Raw genomic sequence first — 21,332 nt, 5'->3', positions numbered from 1 at the left:
TTTAGGAGGGTGCCCCGTGCGCGCGCAACCGTTCGGCCTGCGCTGCCGAACGCTATCATCACGTAACCATTGCTTCAGCTCCACTCCTTCGCCACCTCTCGAGACAATGTCGGACCATGAGCTCGATGAGAGGCAGCGGACCAACGATCTCCTCGAATCGATGATTTCACAGCTCGAAAGCGACGAGGACGATGACGATCCGCGGACAGAATGGATGGTGCCGCTGGATGAAGAGGATGGTGAGCAGGGTCAAGACGAGGGAGAGGACGAGGACGAAGACGATGACGACGATGAGGACTTCTACATTGACGAAGATGAATTCGACGAGGAGTTCATGGAAGACGAGGATGCATTTCTGGAGATGGAGGCGGACGAAGTCGAAGAAGGAGACGGCGACGACGACGAGGATCAGGATGGCGATTTTTCGGCTCTCCTTCAAGCCGTGGCTGCCAGAATGGGAGACGATGGCCAAGGCGAAGGCAACGGAGCGGCCGAGGTACTCAGAAGACTGTTTGCGAGCGGCCGTATTCAGATCCGACGGGCACATGCAGCTGCGCAGGGAGGAGGTGATGATGATGATGATGACGACGACGAAGTGAGTGTGTCTCGTCCTCGTTGGGATACTTTCACTTATGCTCCACGTCTTTAGGAGAGCTATTCCTATGGAGGGATGGGTCGGAGAGGTCGTGCAACCCCGATCAAAGACTTTTGGGACCCGGTCAAAGAGCCCATCAAAGCAGGCCAGGAGCTCTACTATGGTGGCGAGTTCGGCAGAGTGAGCTCGATCCGGTTGCAGATCTCTCTCTTGATATGATGTACTGATGCTCTGTTTCAGCCGCCTCCACGACCACTTGGGGCCCCTCAAAGCGCATTCCAGCCCTCTTACAACCTCGTCGACAAGCTCGCAAGCCGGAGATGTGCACTGAGCCGGATAGAAAAGGACGAACTATTTGTGAATTCCCACAGCACAAGCAGGCAGGAAATGGGACATGTTGCTGACCGACACTTCTCAGGACTATGTTCCCAACTCAAACGGGACTGAGGTGGCCAAGTATCCTGCTCGAAGCTACTGCGGCCAATACTCGGAGGACTCTTCGTTCTTTTACACTTGTACCCAGGATTTCAAGGTCCATCTCTACGACACCACAGCAAGCCCCTCGAGGGTGGTGAGGAGACATGCAGACGCCGACTCGAGGCGGACTCGGTATCATGTCTCGATGGCCACGGACCACTTTACCTCCCTCAAGCCAATCAAGACGATTCAGGGTCGTCATGGCACCTGGACTGTAACAGGTCCGTCTGTTCTCGCTGCACCCCGCTGTGTCTCGCTGACCAAGACATACATGGAACAGATGCCAACTTGTCACCCGACAACAAGTGGATGATTTACTCGTCCATCAATCCTTACGTCCACCTGGTTTCCACCACACAAGACATCGAGTCGGGAGGCCGAAGCCACAACGAGCAGCAAGTCATGCTCGACTTCAGCAACCGCGAAGACGATGAGGCAGGGGTGAGATGGAGAAGCGGGGTGAGGCCGCAGTCTCAGAGCAGGGACTGGGACAGGCGAGTGATTTTCCGAGTGCTGACTGAATCCCACAACGCAGATTTGGTCCATCCGATTCTCGGGTGACTCGCGCGAGATTGTAGCAGGCGCTCACTTTGGTGAGATTTATGTCTTTGACATCGAAGCGCGCAAGAGAGTCTTGAAGGTCGAGGGCCATGCCGACGACGTGAACGGCGTCGCCTTTGCCGATTCAGCGAGCAGCAATGTCTTGATCAGCGGCAGTGACGATTCCTTCGTCAAGGTCTGGTGAGTCTCTCATACGACATCTGTGGGTTCTCGCTCTTACACTCGATACAGGGACCGACGGTCTCTCTCTGGAGGAAAGCCAGCAGGAGTTCTGCCCGGCCACACCGAGGGCATCACGTTTGTCGCGCCGAAGGGCGATGGACGGTACTGCATATCCAACGGCAAGGACCAGAGCACCAAGCTGTGGGACTTGCGCATGATGGTCAGCAGCCAAGACTTCGACCGCATGCCAAAGGTGCACTACGGCCTCCGTCAGTGGGACTATCGCAGCATGTGTGTAGGAACGTGTCCAATTCCCTCTGTAGTTCGTGCTCATTTACTTGTGTGTCCCCGCAGGCCCTACAAGAAGCCACGTTACCAGGCACATCCCGAGGATCGCTCCGTCATGACGTACCGAGGCCACGCCGTTCTGCGCACCCTTATTCGATGTCACTTCAGCCCCATTGCTACGACGGGCCAAAGGTACATCTACTCGGGCAGCGCAGACGGTCGCATCCACATCTGGTCCTTGGACGGCCAGGTCGTCCAGGTCCTCGATCGGTCAAAGGCGGTGCCACTAAAGCAGCTCAACGGCGAGGCGTCGGACCCCTCGGCGCCGATTCCATCGCAGAGAGAGACATTGTCTGCAAGGCAGCGTCAGGAAGAGGAATCGAGAATGGCGGCAGATAGGTATCGGCGACCATACATGTACTCTGGTGGCGGCGCCCAGAGCACCACGGTCCGAGACGTCAGCTGGCACAGCTCCGAACCGGCCCTCATGTCAACGGCCTGGGACGGGCCTGCTGGAGAGGAGGGTAGCGTGGCCAAGCACGAATGGAAGGGCTTCGGAAAGAATGGTCTCAACCTTGAGGACGCCATCGAGAGGTGCAGACAAGAGTCGGCACGCTGAATATTTTGTATCTTCTCCTTCACACATACTCCTGTTCCCACCACCCATAATTGTAATTGTCTCATTATTTTGCTTTGTGATGCTGCAGTTAAGTTAACGAGGACCTTTACGAAGGAGGAGCGCTAGCATCACGCTCGTTGCGCCAGAGAGGGAGAACCAGGTGGCGGCATAGACGGCATGCTGGTTACGCAGCTCGACGGTCGCCGGCCTTCCAATAGGTTGTCCCTTTTCCAGCAACTGCGACGCTTCGTATGCGTTGCCCTCTGTGGTGGCGTACAGCCGGTCAGCTCTCGCGCAACTTCGTTGTCCCCGCGATACTGAGCTCACCAAAGATCTCCTCCATGAGAACTGGCATGACCTCGTTCTTTTCCAGCCCCAACATTTCCTTTACGCTACGTCCGACGCCAGCCGAGGGCGTGAAGTCATCCTCTCCTTCCTCTGCCGGGCGAGACCCGCCTTCGAAGAATGACTTGAGCTCCCTCACGTCGGCAAAGTACCAAATGTGCTTCGACGGGTCATTTTGGGGCGTGAAGGAGTTCCGCTGCTTCTCGCGGGGGAGTAGAAGCAGATGCGGGCCCGTCGAGGTCCCTGCTGATGTCTGGAGGAAGGGAGGTGTTAGCACGGCTTGGCTATTCGCGATGGTCTACCTTAATCCTCAACACAGGATAACCCACATCCGATAGTTTCCACTGCGAGACGTCGTTGGACGATGAGTTGAGGATCTTGTCCTTGGCGACGAAGCCTCGATCGACGACGACGTCTGCTCCGCCAGAGCGGCGCGAGAGCGGCTGGACGACGTGGTAGCCCATCTGACCTTCTCGCACCCTCGGCCCGAGGAAGATGCTATTGGACGCGTCAGGCGCAGGGAACTTGCCGTGAATGTTGAAGAGCCGATTCGTATAGTGACCTAAGAGCACGTCAAGGCTAAAGGCCGAATTGCTTCCTGAATGAGCAAGAATACAAGCAGATGAGAGAGAAGGAAAAGGCTCACTCGACGTTCCGCGGTAGCTCCAAGGGTTCGCGCTTGAGCTTGTCTTCGAGCTCATCGATCAGATCGAGCTTCCATCGTAACCGCTTGATCTGCCACACGCCAAGGCCAAAGGTGAAGACCGGAACGAATGCGAGGAGGAGCGTCAAGGGTCTCTGGTACCACTTTGGCGGCGCAGAGGCAGAAGCTGAGGGTTGGCTCGCAGAAGATACATAATGTCGCAAAATTAGATGGGGCGGTGGGCGAAGAGCGATCGTCTGGCTTCTTGCGATGCTGCCCTGCAAGCCAAACCGAACGCGCGGAGCTAGACCGGGAGCCAGCATTCTTTCGGCGCACGGCGTGAATGGCAAGGTGATTTCCACAAAAAGAGCCAAGGTTGACAAATCTTTAGCCCGAGTCCCGACGAGACCCCTCCTCCATCTCGCGTCCCAGTCGACTGTGCCTTTCGCTACCACTCTACAGCTCTACACTATGAGCAGTGACTACTGTCAAAGACACATAGCTCAAATCCTCACAACATCTCTTGGAGAAGCCGAGGAACTGACAAGCACATTGACGAATGAGCCGCGTGGTAGGGGATCGGTACAAGAAGCCAGAGCCCATATGCACGTGCTTTCAGCGTGACATCTGGCCCGTAGAAGAAGGGACAGGATTGCCTACACAATCAAAACTCAGTCGGGCGTACCGCTGTGGATCAACGTCAAGGTTACCGCTGCCGTGGACCGATTCTAGCAATGTTTGTTGAGAAAGATGCACTTTCTACCCTTTGTGTTACGGCCTGGTGGTCGAAAACCCGTGAAAGAGAGGAGCAGATGAGGCAGGTCCCTCGATTGGGCTTTTTTTTTTTTTTTTTCTCGCTGTTTCGCTTGTCCGAACTCGGTTCGACATCGGTGCGTGGAGGCAGCGGAGCACGCCCGCCGCCGTGTCGCCGATAAGGCTTGTCGTGCACCACTTTCACGAATGCTGCCATTCAGAAGCACAGCCTTTGGGGTCTTTCTGGGCAGTCGTCGTGAAAAGAGGCATTGAAGACGCCGCATACAATGGTCACTACTACGTGCCAGGGAGGAATGAATGGATGCACCTCCTTGCGACCCCCAAAAAAGTTGTCCTTCTTAGCAATACATCATGTTATATAATTCCACATTAGTCCTTCGTCTCAGTCACGCCCTGGCGTGGGAAATCATTAATACAGGAGTGGATGCGGCATGAAAGTAAATCAAGAGGCAAGACAGCCAGACGGAAGTTTAGACGCAATTTAATGAGCAGACTTTTGAGGACGGGCCCTGTTCGGGCAACGGCGCCGAAGCCGGTCTAGTCCTTGGAGCAGTCATCCTGAAGGTGCTGAGAGAAGCTTGTTCCAGAGCCAGACCGAAGCACAAGGAGATCTCCACAGCCACTACACTACGTGAAAGGGGAGGTGGAAGCAACACCGCGCATCCGTGGCCCACAAGCAGGTCTTTTCCAACTGTCACTCGTACCACCATCGAGCGCAAGAGATGAAGTCGTCGCAATAGGCCCATCCTTGGCGTAAGCAGATCTTTGGTCCGGCAAGAGACATCACCTTCTAGCGTCGACGGGGGCACGCCAGAAGAGTTCCTGCTCGTACTATTTGACATCAAGAAGCAAGGAGGACACGGACGACGTTCAGCAGAGGATATGGCGCAGTCGTACCCGCCGACTTCGTCGGGGCAGGCATCTGGCTCGGGATCAGGGTCTGCTTCAGCGTCAACCTCGAGCTCCACAATGGCGCCGTCACCGCAGGATGTAAACTTCCTCGAGACCCTGCCTAGGACCTCGGCAGGTCCCTTCAACAATGCGCACTTCCAGCACGATCATGCCGGCAACAACTATCAAGCCTTGGTCGATCTCATGGCTGCCCATGCCGGCAGTGACAACGTGGGCAACATGCATACCTCTCATTTCCCAAGCGGAAGCGGACTTGAGAATGGCGGTCACGCGACGATGGGTCTGTCACCATCGTACCAGCATGCTCCATCGCACGTTGATGCAAAGTGGATCTGGAACAGCACCAACACGATCCCCATGAACGCTGCCTCCGACTTTGCCCTGACATTTGACCATCACAATGGTCAATGGAACTCTTCCACACCCAGCAGCTCGACAGATCTGTTACGCATGTCACAGACGACGCCCACATTCATTCCCCACAGCCTCAGCTCTCACTCTTCTTCACCTCGCACGACTCACAATGGTGGCAGAGTCGACTCGTCGGCCGACCAGTCTACTGACTCGACTTCTGTCTCAGATGCCAGCCCCCGAAGCCAGGATGGCGCGCTCAAGGACGTGACCATTTCTCCAAGCGTCTTTCATGCTCCAACGTCTTCATCCTTCGTCCCGCTCTTTCCGGCCTCAAAGCGACCGAGCAAGACAGAGGAGGAAGAGGAGGACGAAGAGGAGGACGAAGAGGAAGAGGATGAGGAAGATGAGCAGGCCGGTGACAAGGGGCTCCCCAAGAAGGCAAAGGTGCAAAGGAGGCAGGGTGTGACTTGCGACCAATGCCGGAGCAAGCATATTCGATGCGTCGCCTGCCCACCGGGGGAACGAGTCGTGGGAGAGAATGGACGGACAAAGTGCTTGCGATGCGTAAAAAAGGGCCTTGAATGCACGCGCAACCATGCGCCTCCATCGAGGAGATACCCACGGCCGAGCAGGACGGGAAAGAGAATCGAACAGGCTCGACTCTTGCATGGATCAAAGCCGGGCCAGACGGGACAGCTGCTGACACAACCCAGCGCAAGCGCCGATAGCCGCCTGTCCCAACGCGTCATGGCTGGATCGGTGTCTTTGCGTCTCTTGACGTGCTTCTTCGCCACAGCGCACATGCAAATGCCAATCGTCGACTTCCACAACTTCAGTGCTCGTTACAACTTCTCCTCGGGCGACTATCGCGTCATGTCCATCATGGCCAACGGCGGAGCCCAAGAGGAAGGTATCCCTTCTGCAAGGCACTCGGCGCCCGGCCTGCAGATGTCTGTGTGGCCAGCTACCAAGCAGAGCACACTTTCGACACCCGAAACAACCGAGACGCTTATTGCTGTCATGCATGCCTGGGCGTCCCTCTACACCGATATGCCCGTCGCATTCGGACAGGATGCGGCGCTGCTCGGCTTCGGTGGTTCTGGAAGCGGCGAGGGGACATCGTCATCCGGAAGAACCGGCGCAGCGGGCCTTAGCATAAATCACTCGAACCAACTTGGTGGAGAGGCGGGACAAATGCCGACCATCGTGGCTGACGAGGGCGCTGCCAAGAGCGGACCAGGAGGTGGTGCTTGGAAGAGCGCCGTGCCCTCTTCGACTGTGTTGGCGACGGCAGAGAATGGAGCGATCATCGGTGCCAATGGCAAGGTTCGACGTCCTAAGCGCAAGCAAGGTGTTGCGTGCGATACCTGCCGTCTTCGAAGGCTTAGGTGCGATAAGCTCGAAAGGCCAGAGGGAATGGGATGTAGCCGATGCGAGGACAAAATGATCGTCTGCACCGACGAGTACATTCAGTCGAAGAGGAAAAAGAACAGCGACGGATCGCCTTTACCTCAACAGTCTCCCCAGCAGCAACTGACACAGCCGCACCCAACGTATAGTCAAGACATGGGCATGGCTATCGTTGGTAGCCTCGACAGTGATGAGGGGACAATTGGCAGCGCTGCCTCGATGATCAAGGACGTGACGGGAGGGCAAGGTCCTAATTCGTGGAAAGGCACTAGTAGGGAGCAGGAGGTGTGGATCGACGATGGACCAAAAGCGCCAGCAACGTATCGCGCGGGCCGAGGTAAAGACATGCTGGCCTGGGGACGGGCTCGACAGCCATTCTTCTGGGAGTTGCTGAAGAAGGCACTGGCTCTCGTCGAGAAGCACAATCTGAAAGAGAATCCGAGCGTCGAGGCAATCCAGGCACTCATGATCCTCGTCCAAATAGTCGATCTCGTCGATCAAAAGCACTCCTCCTCCCTCGCCAAGGCCGCATACAATCATCTCAGTGCTCTCAACCTCGAGCGAGCAGATGAAGTCGATGAGCAGGATCAAGAGGCAGTCGCACTCATGTTCGGTCACATGCAGAGGAGCAGAGTGTGGTGTTCGACGTGGACGAGGGATGCTATCATAACGGGGATGCACCGCAAGCAGCCTTTCTTCGCCGCTGAGCGCGCCATTGGCATTAAAGGAGGCTCATCGTCGGCTTCTTCTACCGCACCGGCTCAAGACCCCACCAAAGCGGACATGTCGGTCACGCAACTGCCGAAACCGAAGCTCAATGGCGAGATGGGTCTTTCGTTCTCCATCTTGGCTCTCATGCAGGTCGGCGCTCTGTCTCGTTTTCTCGCTCGTCACATTGACAGTATCCCGTCCACGCAACCTGGCCTGACTCCCCGTGACCGATTCCCCGGCACACCGACATCGGCGCAAGTCCGCAAGCTGGAAAAGGCTTGCGCAGCGCTCTGGAGGAGCATCGACTCGCTGTTACTGTTCTTTGATCGATGCGCGCTTGAAGCGAGAACAATCATGGATGGCCTCCGACCCTTTCAGCCGCTCGGGTGGATCGCAAATATCAAGATTGCCTGCGCGATGCTGGACCTGGCCACCTTCCGCATCCTGGGCGAGCGGCACCAGGTCCTCGACTACTCGCCCTCTTCTGATCTTGCGGCGAACGAGGCGGTGAGGCTGCTCCTGGAGAAGTCAAGGCAGCGTGCCTTGACGACCTGTCGGGGCATCTCGAGGCTCGTCGAGTTTCTCTTGCCCAAGCGCGTCTTTCAGACTGGTGGTATCCTGCTCAGACAGATCTTACCTGTGGCACAATTCCTGGCAAGGACGCCGGCCATCATCACCACTCCAACATCGTCTTCCTCCTCCTTGACATCGAATAGCTTATTGCTTGACCCGTCGATGCTGCACGGCGCAGCCGTCGACCCCCGCACGCTCTTTACGCGGCATGATACCTCGTCGTCGTCTCTGCTCCTTACCCCTCCTTCGGCCTCGGTCGAGTCGCCCAGCAATGCTCACACCAGTGGCATGGAAGAGGCGGACGAAGCCGAGCGCGAAAAGGAGACAGAAAAGAAGGGCCACATCCCTTCGCACATTGTCGAAGCGCGTCTCGGGCCGTTTGACGTCGATGCGAAGAAGCGCGAAGTCGGACATTGCATCGAGGCGCTGGCGCAGCTTGGCTATGCTTGGCCGAGCATGGAGAGAGAAATTGCAAGCGTAGAGCACCTACTCCGAACCGTCCAGCCCATCCCTCAGCACGTCGCCTCTGCCGCGGCTCATTTCTGATCAGATATTGTCTCTCCAAACCATACATCCTGTATCCTTTGATTCTCTTCACGGACTCTGCCCCTGCTCTCTCGCTCTCTGTCTCCGCTGCGGATAATAACAATCGTCGCATTAATTTTCCCTTGACATCGTGATTAGAAAGCTTGGTCGAAAGAAAGAAAAACAGCGGGGGTAATTGGGAGGTACTGTTACAAGCAGAGAGAACGTACGACAAGAGAAGCTGACTGAAGAAAAGTACGAAACAATCACGTCCAGGAACGGTACACAGGCTGGGGTTTATACTGCTGATCAGGAGAAAGGAACTGGGGTTGAAACGGGGGCTGCTGCTGCTGAGGGTGGAGGTGATGTTGCGGCGGTATGAAGTGCCTATCTTGCCCCGAGCTAGGGCTGCCGAAAGAGGTCGGCAGCTGCTGTTGGTACTGGGGCTGATGTGGAGGATAGAGCTGCTGCTGATGACCTTCATGTTGACTTGACTGGTGATGCGCAAAATGTCCATGTGGTAGGTAATGATTCGGGGGACCAAGAGGTGGCTGCATGGCGTAGGCATGAGCATGCTGTGACACTGGTGACCGCGGCTGGAGAACCTTTGCCCTTTGCTGTTGCTGCACGGCCGTCGATTGGACATGGTCCACTCCCACAACGTGTTGCGGCAAGTGCTGCTTTTGAATTTTCGCGGCTACGTCGCCGTTCATCTTGCCATCTTCTGGTTGGCTGTTCGCAAAGCCCAGAGAAACTGCCCAGTCAAGGACCATGCCAAAATCGAGACCGACACTGCCGGCAAGGGGCTCTTGCGATGGAATGGTTGCCAAGCTGGTTGGTTGCGTGACAGCGACATGGGCGTGATCATGGCCTCCCTTCAAAGTGATCGAGCCGGTGGGCGACGTCATCGACGACGACGAGGTAGTCCGGGGCGTCGAGGAAGATCTCGATGAAGAGGCTATTTGGCTCGTGCGGCGACTCGCTGTCACCGGCGTATGATTGTCGGCGATAGCTTCCTGCGGCCAGAGCGATGGACTCGACAGTCTGGCCGGAGGGAAAGCACCCAGGACAGGCAGCATCGTCGTATCATATTGGCGCCTCTTGACTTCGCCGCTCGATTCTCGTGCAATTGAGACAGGACCAGATGGCTGTTGAGCGGCAGGCCAGTCTGTGGAGGGATGTTGACGAGTGCGGGGTTGGGATGCCCCGCCAATCTCTCGGACCAGCTTCCTGGCTACATCGCTCAGGATTGGTCGTCGTCCCTGCACGACTTGTCCCGTCGTCGAAAGTGAAAATTGCTCCTCTTCATGAGCCATTAAGACCTCTAATACTCTGACTCCAGTTGAGATCCAGCCGGAATTGCGGAGACCCTTAATCGCCCTCACCACGCGCTCTCGTGACCAGCGCCTCGTCTCTAGATCCCCCTGTGACGGCCTTGCGATGAGGTCGAGAAGGACAATGATGCAGGCGCTGTAGGTATGCGACGAATGGACCGCAAAGTGGTCGACGATGGGGCAGACAGAGCGGATCTCGACCTGTTGGTCGAGGACGTGATGTGCCAGCATCAAGCACTTCTCCCTGCCCTCCTCTGTCGCGAGTCGCCCTCGATTGAGCTTCATCAAAACATCAAAGATTTGTTGGTGCTGTGCACTCTACTCCGTCAGCCCAGCCATGTGGTGATATGCTTCAATGAACTCACCAGAAGCCATCGCTGGACAGGGACCACGGGAGGATGAGCAACATCGCTGTCGATGTGGAAGAAGCGAGGCAGCTCCTCGACGAAAGCCATGATTCTTGCCTGAACCTTGTTACGGTTCTCTTCTGAAAGGCTTGCGAGAGAGCCAACAACGGCGAATTTGCGCGTCCGATCTTCGTGTTTCTCGTCATCGACGATCTGATCCTCCTGCTCGCTTCTGCTGACCTGGACTGCCTGTTCGTTGCGCACATCTACGCTGTCTCGGACGCATTCAGCCAGCTGGTACTGAGCAATGACGTAAGCCCCTTCTGTCCACCTCTCTAAGGGCTCTTCTCGACCGTCGGCCTTTTCGAGACCGTCATCGTTGATGTTCAAGGGCATGCGTGTCGTCGTCTGCGAGGGCTGAATCATGTAGGTGAGGCCGTGGGTGCCGGCCGAGGACCAGTCATAGATGCAGAGGTATGTCCAAATTCGAACACCGGTCTCGAGGCGGATAAAATCATTGACATCCATGTCTGACTTGCGCCTAGCCTCGCCTAGTCGGTGAAGCCCAAAGTCCTGAGCGCTCGACACGGCCACGTTGAGCAGCATCCGATTACGAGCTACTGTCTCTTTTCCTCGAAAGAGGAGCAGGCAGGTGGCTTGCAGGGCGGCCACGCTGGTGAGCTCAAACGACGCTTCGACCTTGAGGCACTTCTTTGCCAGATCGTACCAGCGCGTGCTGGGATCGATGCCCTGCTTGCGTAGGTGTTCGACAGCCCTCCAGCCGGGCGAGGGTGGCGCATTCGCAATCATTGTGCTGGAATGGAACTCGAAGCCAAGGCAGAGGACGAGGAGCAAGCATGCCAAGGTGCAAGGATCGACAAAGAGGTCGCTGACGATGATTTCCTCTTCGGACATGCTCAGGAAGGCCTGGCTGGCCCGCTTAATGCCTGGGCCATAGATGACGTGACCAACGTTGTGGGTGACACGTCGGAGAAAGGTGGTTATTAGCTCTTCGACGATGACGCCGTCGCTGGCATAGATGTCCTGCTTGGCCGACCTGACAAGACCGAGGCTTTCCGAGAGGCTGGACGACGAGGCCCACTGGGAGCCGGCCTGGTCGTCTGCCATTGTCAGACGGCGGCGCCCGCCATCCTCGGCGTTCGTCGTCGAAGAGGCGAAGCGGGCCGAGACACGGTGATGATGGGTAAAGGCAAGCGACTCCAGCATCAGGGCGGCGTCCTCGGTGTCGGAGCGCGAAGGTATCGGGGCTGGTCCTCTCGGCGCCGATTTCATCCTCCTCGACGGTGCGGAAGACGACGACGATGACGATGACGATGATGTCCTTTGGGCATAGGCGGGGTGGGCCGGAGGTGGCACGCCTTCGAGCTCCGCTAGCCTCCTCTTGAGCCGCGCAATCTCGCCCAGCCGGTCCGCCGCTGGGTCTTCTGCATTAAGTGGGCCAGGTCCACTGCTGATTCCATCCTCGCGTCTGCGCGAAAGGAGTCTCGAATCAGTCTCCCCCTTCTAGCACTCCCATAAGGCACATGGTATACGTTGGCCGCAGGACTCACCTGGATCTCTTTCGTCCCCGCGGCACCCTCACGTCTCGATGACATTCGTCTTCGAGCCCCTTGCCAATGCAATTTGTGCACGACGCCACGCCTTCGTCGTAGTGGCAACGCAGCTTCTTTGTCCGGCACCTCGAGCAGCTCGGTGTCAATTTGGCATCCGGCAAAGCTGCCGATTCCGACCCTCTTTCCGCGGCTGCTGCTGCTGCTACCGTCTCCGGCGCCATGGCCTGGGAAGACGAGGAAGGTGTTGGACCATGTTCTTGCTGTTGCGACATTGGGGTCTAGCCTGGGCAGTGTGTCGCCTCTCTTAGAAGAGGTAATCGATGTTGATCCGAAGTGTCGTACGTCAGTTCTTCGAAAGAACCATGTTCCGCCGTGAGTGGGGACGGGAGACGTCGTACGAGCCAGCGGAAGTGCAATTGTGGTTGAGGAAAACGGTCCGGACCCTCGAGGTGCAAAGCCGAGCGACTCGTGAAGAGGACAGAGAGGACAGACGCCCTGTCCTCGAAAGAAAACACCCGTGCCGGATTCCGAAGAGATAGCCCACAGTGTGGCGGGGTTGTCAGAAACGAAAAACGTCTCAGATGTTGTATTCGAGATAGAATTGTAATATTATGTTCTTCTGCCTCGGTGAAAGCTTGAGACGTCGAACTGCATAGGACAATTTAATAATTTTGGCATTTTTAATATCGGTGCCGTATGAGCTTTCCGTGCCGCCGAATCTCCTCCGGAGAGGAGGGGGGCATTAATGGATCGGTCTATCTCGCCTTCTCTTCATCAAGCAAAGCTCCTCGACTTTCGCATGGCTTAGTCTAAATAATTAGAGCGCAGATCATCAATCCCAGTTTGACGCGTTAAAGACGGCCTCACACGCCGTGACTGCAACCACGACCAACGTATAGCGGCATTGAAGGCGCTGCGTGATGGATTGTTATAGAGTGTAGAACTGTTTCAGCGCGCGCGAGAGTCGAGCGTGAGAAGGGGAGCATGGAGGAGGAGCGCGCCATTAGCCTCCTCTCTCTGCCGCCCGAGCTTCACGCACTCATCGTCTCGCACCTCGACCTGGGCACCGAATACCTCTACCGGACGCAGGTCTGCCAGCATCTTCGCACACTCTTTCGACGTCGCGTGGCAGGCTGCTTCAAGCCCTTGTGTAATGGCCATCGCCTCAGCCTCGTCGAATGGCGAGAAGCGGCACGGCTCGTTCGCACGGTACTCGAGCGTCAGGCCCGCTTGCAACAGCGTCCGTCCTCGACGAGTCGGAGCCCCTCCCCTTCCCCTCCAGATACCCTCGCTCCTAGTCCAGCAGCAGCAGTACAGAGCAAGCATCAGAAGACGTCCTCAATCTGGTCTACGCGCTTACAACCTACGCCAGCCCCCGCCCCCGCCCCTCCACGCGCGTCGATCGTCGTGGGACCCCGTGGCGCGCGCCGAGTCCTGAGGGTGCCTGCGACGGTAGACGATGCCGACTCTGTCTCTGCGTCCGACGTCAACTTTCTCCGCAGGTGTCTGACCCTTCTCGGGTACGAAAGCGAGAATGACGGCGACGACGACGACGACGGCGAGGATGGTCGACCGCTCCGTGTGCTCTGCCTTGTCGCGCGGACCGGCTTCGGGACAGAGGCGCTGACCAACCTGCTGCGCACTCGTCCCTATCTCTCCAGCATCTCGACAGTCATCCAGACAACGGGCGGGCGATACGATGAAGAGGAGTGGGACAGCTTCCATCCGTCGACAGCCCTGGCCAGCCGTGAACGGAGCCCAGAGGAGAAACCGCCGACAGAGGCATCAAACGTCGTGACGCAGGCCATCGTCGTGCCTCGCCAGTCGGCGCAAAAGGGCTATGGCCTCCGTTCTGGCTTTCGCTGCCGTTGCTTCCGGCCCTCATGTTCCTCCTCCTCGCCCATCTTTCACGTCATCTTTCACGACTGGTACAGCACCGAAGAGGCCCTCTCGACCGAAGAGATGCTGGCCCATAGCGACATTACATGCAATGCCTGCAAATCAAACATTCTCTTTTAGATTCATATTGTACAACACCATCGTCTCATGAAATGCATCATTATCTACAGTGAATGATTGGTGACTACTAGAGATACGAAGCCCAGCCGACGTACATGCGCGCCAGCAGGCTCTTGGACATGGCATCCCTCAGCAGCGCATCGACGAGGCTCGTCGTCGAGTGGTGCACGGCCGTCCAGCTCGAGTCCGACTTGCGCACCCTGCCGCTCAGCTTCTCCTTGACAGGTTCCAGCGCCTTTCTCGCCTGCGCCACTCTCGGGTCCACGCGATTCGTGCTCGCTCCCCGCCCGCTCTTGGACCGATTGTCGCTACCCCATTCGACTAGAGGATCGTGGACCATCGCCTCGAGGACACTCATGAGTGAGTCCTTATTGTCGCGCAAGATGCCCATCGACACTTCGGCCGCCTTACGGAACACGCCTTCGTGGCCCGTCACGCCAAGGGCATCGACGAGGTTCTGTGTCAGCCGGAAGGGCACCTTCTCCTGAATCTCAAATGTGAGACCCTTTTCGAACAGACAATTGAGATCGACGTGGACGGTATCGCCAGATTGGGCGTCAAAGAGAATGTTCTCGCCATGCCGGTCTCCAAGGCCGAGGACGTGGCCGACCATCGACATGACCGCCAACGTGTGTGCGTAGGCCAAGCGGGCCTTGAGCCAGGCCGATGGCTCAGGAAAGGTGACGAGGAACCATTCGTGAAACACGGGAGGGTATCTGTCCGACAGGCAACACGTCAGCCCATAACACAAATAGCATAAGAAGAGATGCAGCACCTACTTTTTCAGAACCTTGGTCTCAAAGACTTCGCTGGAGGCCGCCGCCTTTGTCTGCTTTCTCGCCTCGTCCATAGCCTGGTGAATATCGCGGGTGTACAGCTCAATGTTGCGTTGCTTGTACAGCACCGCAAGGATGTTTCGCAGTCCCACAGTGTTTGGGACCCACTCGATGAGTCCGCATTCCTCGTTGAGCGTCACGACAGAGTAAGTGCGAATGTAGAGCTTGCGCTTCCGTGACTCTGAATTTGTCTGGAGGAGATTGTTGATCATGGAGTCAAACTCCATGAGGCGCGCATCCTTGCGGAGGTCGTCTTTGGGCTTACAAAGGAACGCGTAGCTCCTTCCATTGCTCCCAATGACGACGATCTTTCGGGGTCTCTGCAGCGAGTTCATAATCTCCACGACCTGCTCGAAACCTTTTGGGAGAGAGAAGAGTCAATTACTGTTCACCTCAGGAAGCTTGATCGCAAATGCTCACCGCTGATCCTTGGCAAGTCGACATCAAAAGGCAGGTGCTGGGGGTTGGCAATGTTGTCGGCGGGCAGCGAAACCGAAATCGATTCTTGGAGCGGGATAATGAGCTCGTTTGTGGCCAGCGCCGCCAGACGTGGAAAGTTGGTCTGCATGTTCAACGTCTTCTGTTCCTTTCCCACGGGATGCTCGCACAGCTTGAGGAGCTCCTCGGCCATCTTCTGCGTCCTCTCAATCGTCCGGACCTTGTCTCGGTCGGCTTTGGCCTTGACTTGCTTGACAACGTCGCGCACCCGCTTGAGCCGATCAGGGTCCTTGGACTGACAGCCTGCGACCAGAGACCACATAGCCTGATGCGGGTATTGTTCGACGACGTAGGCGATGAGCTCTTGCAACACCTTCCACACAATGTCGTTCTTGTGGACGACACGCGAGTAAAGTTGTGGAAACACGGCAAGCCACTGGTACGGCGTGAGCTTGCGGATGAAGCGCCGGACAATCTCGTTGAGCTTTTTGAAGTAGTCAAACGCCTCGAAGCGGTCCGGCTCGCGAGCTGGATCCATTTTGCTGGCTGCGTTGCCCTTCGATAGGGCGACCAGGTCGTCTTCATCTCCGCAGTCGAACCAAATCGTACAGATGCGGGGCAAGGTTCGGTAGAAGAACTTTGTGCCGCACTGGGCCGACTTGAAATAGTAGCGGCAGACGCTAAATTGCTGCGCCATCAAGTTGCTCGCTTGCTCTCGATCCTGGTCATAGAAGCGTCCAAGGTAGTACCACATCTTTTCGGACCCTTCATCGAGCTTTGCGCACTGCCGATATTGTTCAATGATCTCGTTGGGACCCAGCCGACCCGTCGCTTCGGCCAATCGAGCTCGTAGAAGGTGTGCGTTGGCGTACGCGCGGTGGCTGAGCAAAGTCGTGGAGTCATCTTCCCCGTTGCTCGAGCCAAGATCAGTGATGGCACTGTCGCTAATCCTTTTGATCTGACCGTTCTGCACAGCAAAGTTGCTCAGTGCGTTCGAAAGCTCCTGGATAGCCGCCTGTGGTTGATCGCCGAGAGCCATGAGCTTAGCCTGCTGGACAAATGCAAAGGGTGCGTCCCACTGCGAGGCCTGCAATGCGGCGCTATAGGCCGTCTGCGTGTGGCCCGCCCTACGTGCGATCTTTGATGAGGCGATCCACGATTGACCCGTTTCTGCTCGAAATTGTCCGTGGGCGCTGAATGCGGACCTTCGCAGGCTCAGGAGCGGCTCCCGTGTTCGGAACGAGGGCAGCGTCGCATTCAATCTTGCAGCCAAGGTCTCACTGAGCCGACTTCGAGAAAGCCTCGTCCTTGATACAGTCGACACGCCCTCTGCCGTGGCCGAACCGCAGGCTTCATGAATGATACTGAGCTCGTGGAGCATGTGTAGCTGCGCCACAGAATCGTACACCGTGACGTAGGAGTCTTTGCCGGCAGCGATGATGGGCTTGCCAAGCAGCCTTCGAGCATCCTTCATTGCCTTCGTAAAGGTGATCGAGTCATTGTTATGCATGGCCAGCATCACGCGAGCTGTGGCGTGCTCCGGACTCTGATCATCGTTGCCCCTCACCAGAACCTTGCCCACTTCGGCCCAGTCGGATAGGATGCACGATCCTTCGACGTAAAAGGGCGCCAGGAGCTCATCCCAGTCTGGATGTACGCTGAGTACACCCCTGATGTGGGTACGCATCGTGTCGTAGTGACCCAAGCTTCTCAGACACCGAAGAAGGCCCATGTGCAGATCGGAGCTGTCTGGGCGCTGCTGCAACCGCACCTCCCAGCAGCTCTGGGCGGCGGTCCATCGTCCAGTGCTCTCATGTTCTCGAATCTGGTGCTCGAGCGAAGGTGAGATGACCTTCGTTGAAATGCCCTCCATTCCGTCTGGCTCATCGAGGCTGGCATAGATGGTGTGCATGGCCTCGTAGTGCGATTGCAGGTCTTGGTCCTTGGCGCCTGCATCGCGAAGGGTCCGGATCCTCTGCTCGAAATTCAAGAGCGAGCGAGCGTAGGCACGGCACTGAAGCGCCGCCTGCGCCATGAGCTCCTGAGAGATGCCCTGGAATTGCTCGTTGACCCTCACGACGGCGCGCTCGTCGACAACGACACGACGGCGGCTCTGGCCTTTGCCTGCGTCGGCTTTGGCCTTTCGCAGCGCTTGCATTCTCCGATGAAGCCACGCGCTGATGTGGTCCAGCAGCCCAAACACAGTCTAATTGCAATGAATCAGCTGAGGTTCACCTTCCTGAGGGAGATAAAGAGAGAGACTGACCTGGGCCGATTTCATTCTGCGCTCTGGCGAAAAGGTCGTCTTTGGGTCGGTCTGGTCCGAGAGGATTACCTTGAACTCTTCGTAGATCTCCTGTAGCTGCACGTCCTCGCCTAGGATGAGAATGTTGAGGACAAGGTGGGGAAGAATGTGGTGGGCAATCGAGAGATCGTGATCTCGAATGGCAGACCGAAAGACATCAAAGACTGTGTGCGCATCAGCACCCTGCGAGTTGAGGATCAGGTCGTTTGTCCAAATTTGGATCCATTCTCGAAAAGAGCTGGTGTGCTTGTAGAATGGACGCTCCCTCTTGGACGACTCGCCATGCTGCACCGAGTACTTGGAGTCTAGTAACGGAGCGACCGTCTCGAGCATGTCCGGTGGGAGCGAGGTAAACCGTTGCCGAGTCTTGAGCTGGACTTGACGGAACTGCGTGCTGTTGGGCAGCAAGGACGAAGAGAAGCCGCAAAACTTGAGGAGCTCCTGGATTGCGTAAGCCAGTGCGGCTTGGTGCTTCGTGTCATTCGTCGCGCGAAAGGCGCCAACCAGAACGTCCTTGATGAGATGCAGGGCAAATTCGACAACGTCGTGCTTATTCTCAAAGTCGTCGATGAGGACGATCCGGCTCGTCGTCTCGAGCTTGAAACGATCGGGGTCGACTGCGCCCAGCATGCCCAAGCTCTCAAAGCAGGCGTCACGGATCTGTTCCTGCTCGTCGGCACGCGTCGCAGTGGTAAAGAGGACATGAACGATGTTGCTGACGACGGGACCAAACGAGTGACCAGATGTGATTCGTTCAACAAAGTCGCGCTCCTTTGTCAGGAAACTCTTGAGCTCTTGCAGAGCCTGTCCACAGATGCTCGCATTGACATTGGCTGCCCTGTCGAGAATGTGCTGCAGCCTCACTTCGGGCTGGCGGGAAGCGTGGACGCCAATGTCGCGGAGCTGTCTACACACGTCGGGGATGTCGGCCTTGATTTCGTCCAAGCTCGGGAATCCGTGTCGGAGATGCTGGTGAAAAGAGTCTTTGCCGTCAATGACGATGTAGCGCAAGATTGACGAGGCCAGCTGCTTCTCAGCTTCTCCAAAACGGGACCAAGCAGCCAAAAACGTCGCCGCAGTCTGACCAATGAAGGGTGCCACGTCATCGTAGCGCATCCGCGTGATGAAGACCCGCCAGCTCTCGAGAGCTGGCAGAACAAGCTCGCGAACCTGGATGGTGCTGTTAAGCGTGGCCATGATCTGGGGCGTCACCATGGAGATTGTCTGGCCAACAACCTTTATGAGCGCTCCCACACTCCTCGCCGTCATGGCCTTGTGCGCAAGACTCTTCTTCCCATGTCCATTCATCAGATCCTCGTTGATCCACGAAAGAATCGCCAAGATCTCGTCTTTCAAGAAGCTGGAAAGGTCACCTCCACTGGCCGAAGACGATGTCTTAGCTGGACCATTGACTATGGCGTTGTACTGTTGTAGTCCCGCAAGAGCCTTTGAAGGAAGCCATGACAATATTAGTAGCAAGTCCAAAAGATCCATCCAAAACCAGTGCTCACGCTATCATGCAAGCTGGGATCGCCCAGGCAGGTGACGAGGGGACCGACAAGTTCAACCGAATAACTCTTGAGCATGCCCTTGAGATTGATGTCTCCGCGTTCCTCATCTCCGCGCACCTTGGCGACGAGCCTGTTCATACCCTCCTCTCGTCGCGGAGAGGGCAGCATGAGAAAGTGTCTGAGAACAGCAGCCGCTTGCTCGAAGCACATCGCCCGCACGTTCTGGCCAATGGCGCTGGCGATGAGCTTGAGCGTCTTGTCACTTTTGGTTTCCTCCAGGTCGAGAACGCGGGGCAAGGTATAATGCAGTGTGCTGAGCAAGAACTTGCTTTGATTTTGATTGGTAAGTGCAAGCACCTCGAGGAACAGCGTGGGCGCCGACGTCATCTTCTCCACGACTTGAACGCTGATTGTCTCGAGACAGGGCGCCAGGAGCTGGAAATTAGTACATCGATGCTGAGCCGCCAACTGGGTTATGGTCGTGTAAGCTAGCGACTTGGAAAATGTGTCGCTGCCTAATTGGAGTACGAGGTTGAGGAGCACAAAGTCCTGTACCTTGTCGTCGTCAATATCGCCCATAAGGCCCATGCCCAGTATCGCCGTCTCGGTTCGCCTCCTCTTGGTGCCATTGAGATTGTCGAGATAGATCTGGAAGATTGGTGAGAGAGATGCACGTTTGCTTGCTTCGACCTCAGAAGCCTGACGGACGACCTGCGCTCCCAAGCGACCAGCAGCTAGCCTTACACTCCGCTCCTTATGTGACAACCCGGCTCGGAGGACCGCTGCGAAAGCCGCCATGCCAACGACTTGGAGAAGGGGTTCGCTGTATGCATGCTTGCAGAGACTGTTGATGAAGTCGACCGAGGCGATGGCGGAAGGACCACGCATGCGCGTTAGAGTCGACGCGCACGAAGTCACCAGGTGTCTAGCCTGCATCTCCTGGAGACGATCTGGGCCAAAGACCTTTCCCGTTTCATCTTGCTTTCGTGATGGTTGTTGTGAACATGACTCGCACAGCTTGCAGAAGATTACCGATTTAGAACGGGCCAGTGTCCTAGCCTCGAAGCAGAATCGTTTGGAGGCCAGCTGTATACCATACGTTGATGTGGCAGCGAAGCCGTCAATTTTGGATGCCGAACCGTGGCTCGGGCGCTCAAACAGATTCGTCTCCTCTTTTGGAGGAGTACTGTCGTCTTCCCGTATTCCCTCCTTCACCTCCTCCCACCCAATCTCATCCACAGCAGCCTTTTTGCTTCGATTCGAACCGCGATTGGCGAGAATCTTGAGGAGCTGAGACCGCTGCCGAGGTGAGACAAAGTCTGCCACACCATCCAGATCCTCATCCGCCTCCTCTTCTCCCTCGTCGTTGAGCTTGAGCAGATCCTTTATCAGTGCTTGTGGCCTGTGCATGCCAAACGATTTGACATCGACGTCGTTCTGCAGGAGCACAATGAGCCCATCGAGGGCCAGGGCCTTGAGCCTCATCTCCCCATCCTGCTCCGCCTTGGCCGCAGCATCGAGCTGCAGGCCGCTCGTTGGAGGTACATCCTTTGCCGTCAATTCGATGATGATGGCATGTGTAAGCATGTTGAGGGCCGTGCTCGCTTCGTCGGCCACGTCTGCATCGCCGCAGCGCTGGACCGCCTCTTGAAGCACTTCGATGTAGCTGCTCTCGCCTTCGTAAGCACTCCGAGGAAGACCTCCACGGATGGCAAGGGCAAAGTGTCTGATGATGAAGATTGCGATGCGCCTTTTCACGGGGGCAGGTAGCGGTTCTCTGCGCCTCGTCAAGGCGCTGCTGGCGATTCGTAGCCGCGTGGCGTCCAGGCTTGTCGACATCACCAGCTCTTTGGCCGGTGCCGATTCGGACATGACCGATGAGATTGTCCATTCGCCCAGTAGCGTCTTTCCCGCGGCTGAGGCCAGATCCGCGAGCTTATCAGGATGCTTGGACGCCAGCTTCAAGATGACGTCGACCGTAGTAATGAGTAACGAGTGGCTCAGTGACGCTTTGTGCGC

The 21,332-nt window shown here is 56.7% G+C and overlaps 6 protein-coding genes across 6 annotated transcripts; 3 read left to right on the top strand and 3 right to left on the bottom strand.

Annotated features, from left to right (window-relative positions):
* Nucleotides 1-106: 106 nt before the first annotated feature.
* FA10DRAFT_251181 (WD40 repeat-like protein) lies at nt 107-2,951 on the top strand (the record flags this gene model as incomplete). Its single annotated transcript, XM_025519596.1, has 8 exons — nt 107-595; nt 650-775; nt 836-952; nt 1,014-1,293; nt 1,353-1,513; nt 1,608-1,813; nt 1,865-2,086; nt 2,150-2,951. The coding sequence occupies 8 exons, from the start codon at nt 107-109 to the stop codon at nt 2,700-2,702; spliced, it is 2,154 nt and encodes a 717-aa protein (XP_025377151.1). The 3' UTR covers nt 2,703-2,951.
* On the bottom strand, nt 2,749-4,215 carry FA10DRAFT_101038 (hypothetical protein). The gene is made up of 4 exons (XM_025517826.1): nt 3,694-4,215; nt 3,377-3,626; nt 3,030-3,300; nt 2,749-2,965 (listed from the first exon to the last, which is right to left on the bottom strand). The coding sequence occupies exons 1-4, from the start codon at nt 4,011-4,013 to the stop codon at nt 2,796-2,798; spliced, it is 1,011 nt and encodes a 336-aa protein (XP_025377150.1). The 5' UTR covers nt 4,014-4,215; the 3' UTR covers nt 2,749-2,795.
* A 731-nt stretch (nt 4,216-4,946) lies between these two features.
* FA10DRAFT_266481 (hypothetical protein) lies at nt 4,947-9,078 on the top strand. Its single transcript, XM_025521507.1, has one exon. It carries the CDS (start codon nt 5,434-5,436, stop codon nt 8,968-8,970), a length of 3,537 nt encoding a protein of 1,178 aa, XP_025377149.1. The 5' UTR covers nt 4,947-5,433; the 3' UTR covers nt 8,971-9,078.
* FA10DRAFT_301247 (hypothetical protein) lies at nt 9,076-12,690 on the bottom strand. The gene is made up of 3 exons (XM_025524956.1): nt 12,202-12,690; nt 10,649-12,119; nt 9,076-10,592 (listed from the first exon to the last, which is right to left on the bottom strand). Exons 1-3 carry the CDS (start codon nt 12,474-12,476, stop codon nt 9,216-9,218), a joined length of 3,123 nt encoding a protein of 1,040 aa, XP_025377148.1. The 5' UTR covers nt 12,477-12,690; the 3' UTR covers nt 9,076-9,215.
* A 397-nt stretch (nt 12,691-13,087) lies between these two features.
* FA10DRAFT_266479 (hypothetical protein) lies at nt 13,088-14,267 on the top strand. Its single transcript, XM_025521506.1, has one exon. The coding sequence runs from the start codon at nt 13,189-13,191 to the stop codon at nt 14,221-14,223; it is 1,035 nt and encodes a 344-aa protein (XP_025377147.1). The 5' UTR covers nt 13,088-13,188; the 3' UTR covers nt 14,224-14,267.
* A 23-nt stretch (nt 14,268-14,290) lies between these two features.
* Nucleotides 14,291-20,111, bottom strand: FA10DRAFT_229383 (hypothetical protein; the record flags this gene model as incomplete). The annotated part of the gene is made up of 5 exons (XM_025518786.1): nt 14,291-14,939; nt 15,003-15,417; nt 15,480-17,703; nt 17,764-19,248; nt 19,314-20,111. The coding sequence occupies 5 exons, from the start codon at nt 20,109-20,111 to the stop codon at nt 14,291-14,293; spliced, it is 5,571 nt and encodes a 1,856-aa protein (XP_025377146.1).
* Between the last annotated feature and the right edge of the window lie 1,221 nt (nt 20,112-21,332).

Source organism: Acaromyces ingoldii (genome assembly GCF_003144295.1).
Source record: "Acaromyces ingoldii strain MCA 4198 unplaced genomic scaffold FA10scaffold_3, whole genome shotgun sequence".
NCBI classification, from domain to species: domain Eukaryota; kingdom Fungi; phylum Basidiomycota; class Exobasidiomycetes; order Exobasidiales; family Cryptobasidiaceae; genus Acaromyces; species Acaromyces ingoldii.
The sequence above is the reverse complement of the archived record's forward strand: the minus strand, read 5'-3'. Positions and strand labels throughout refer to the sequence as shown.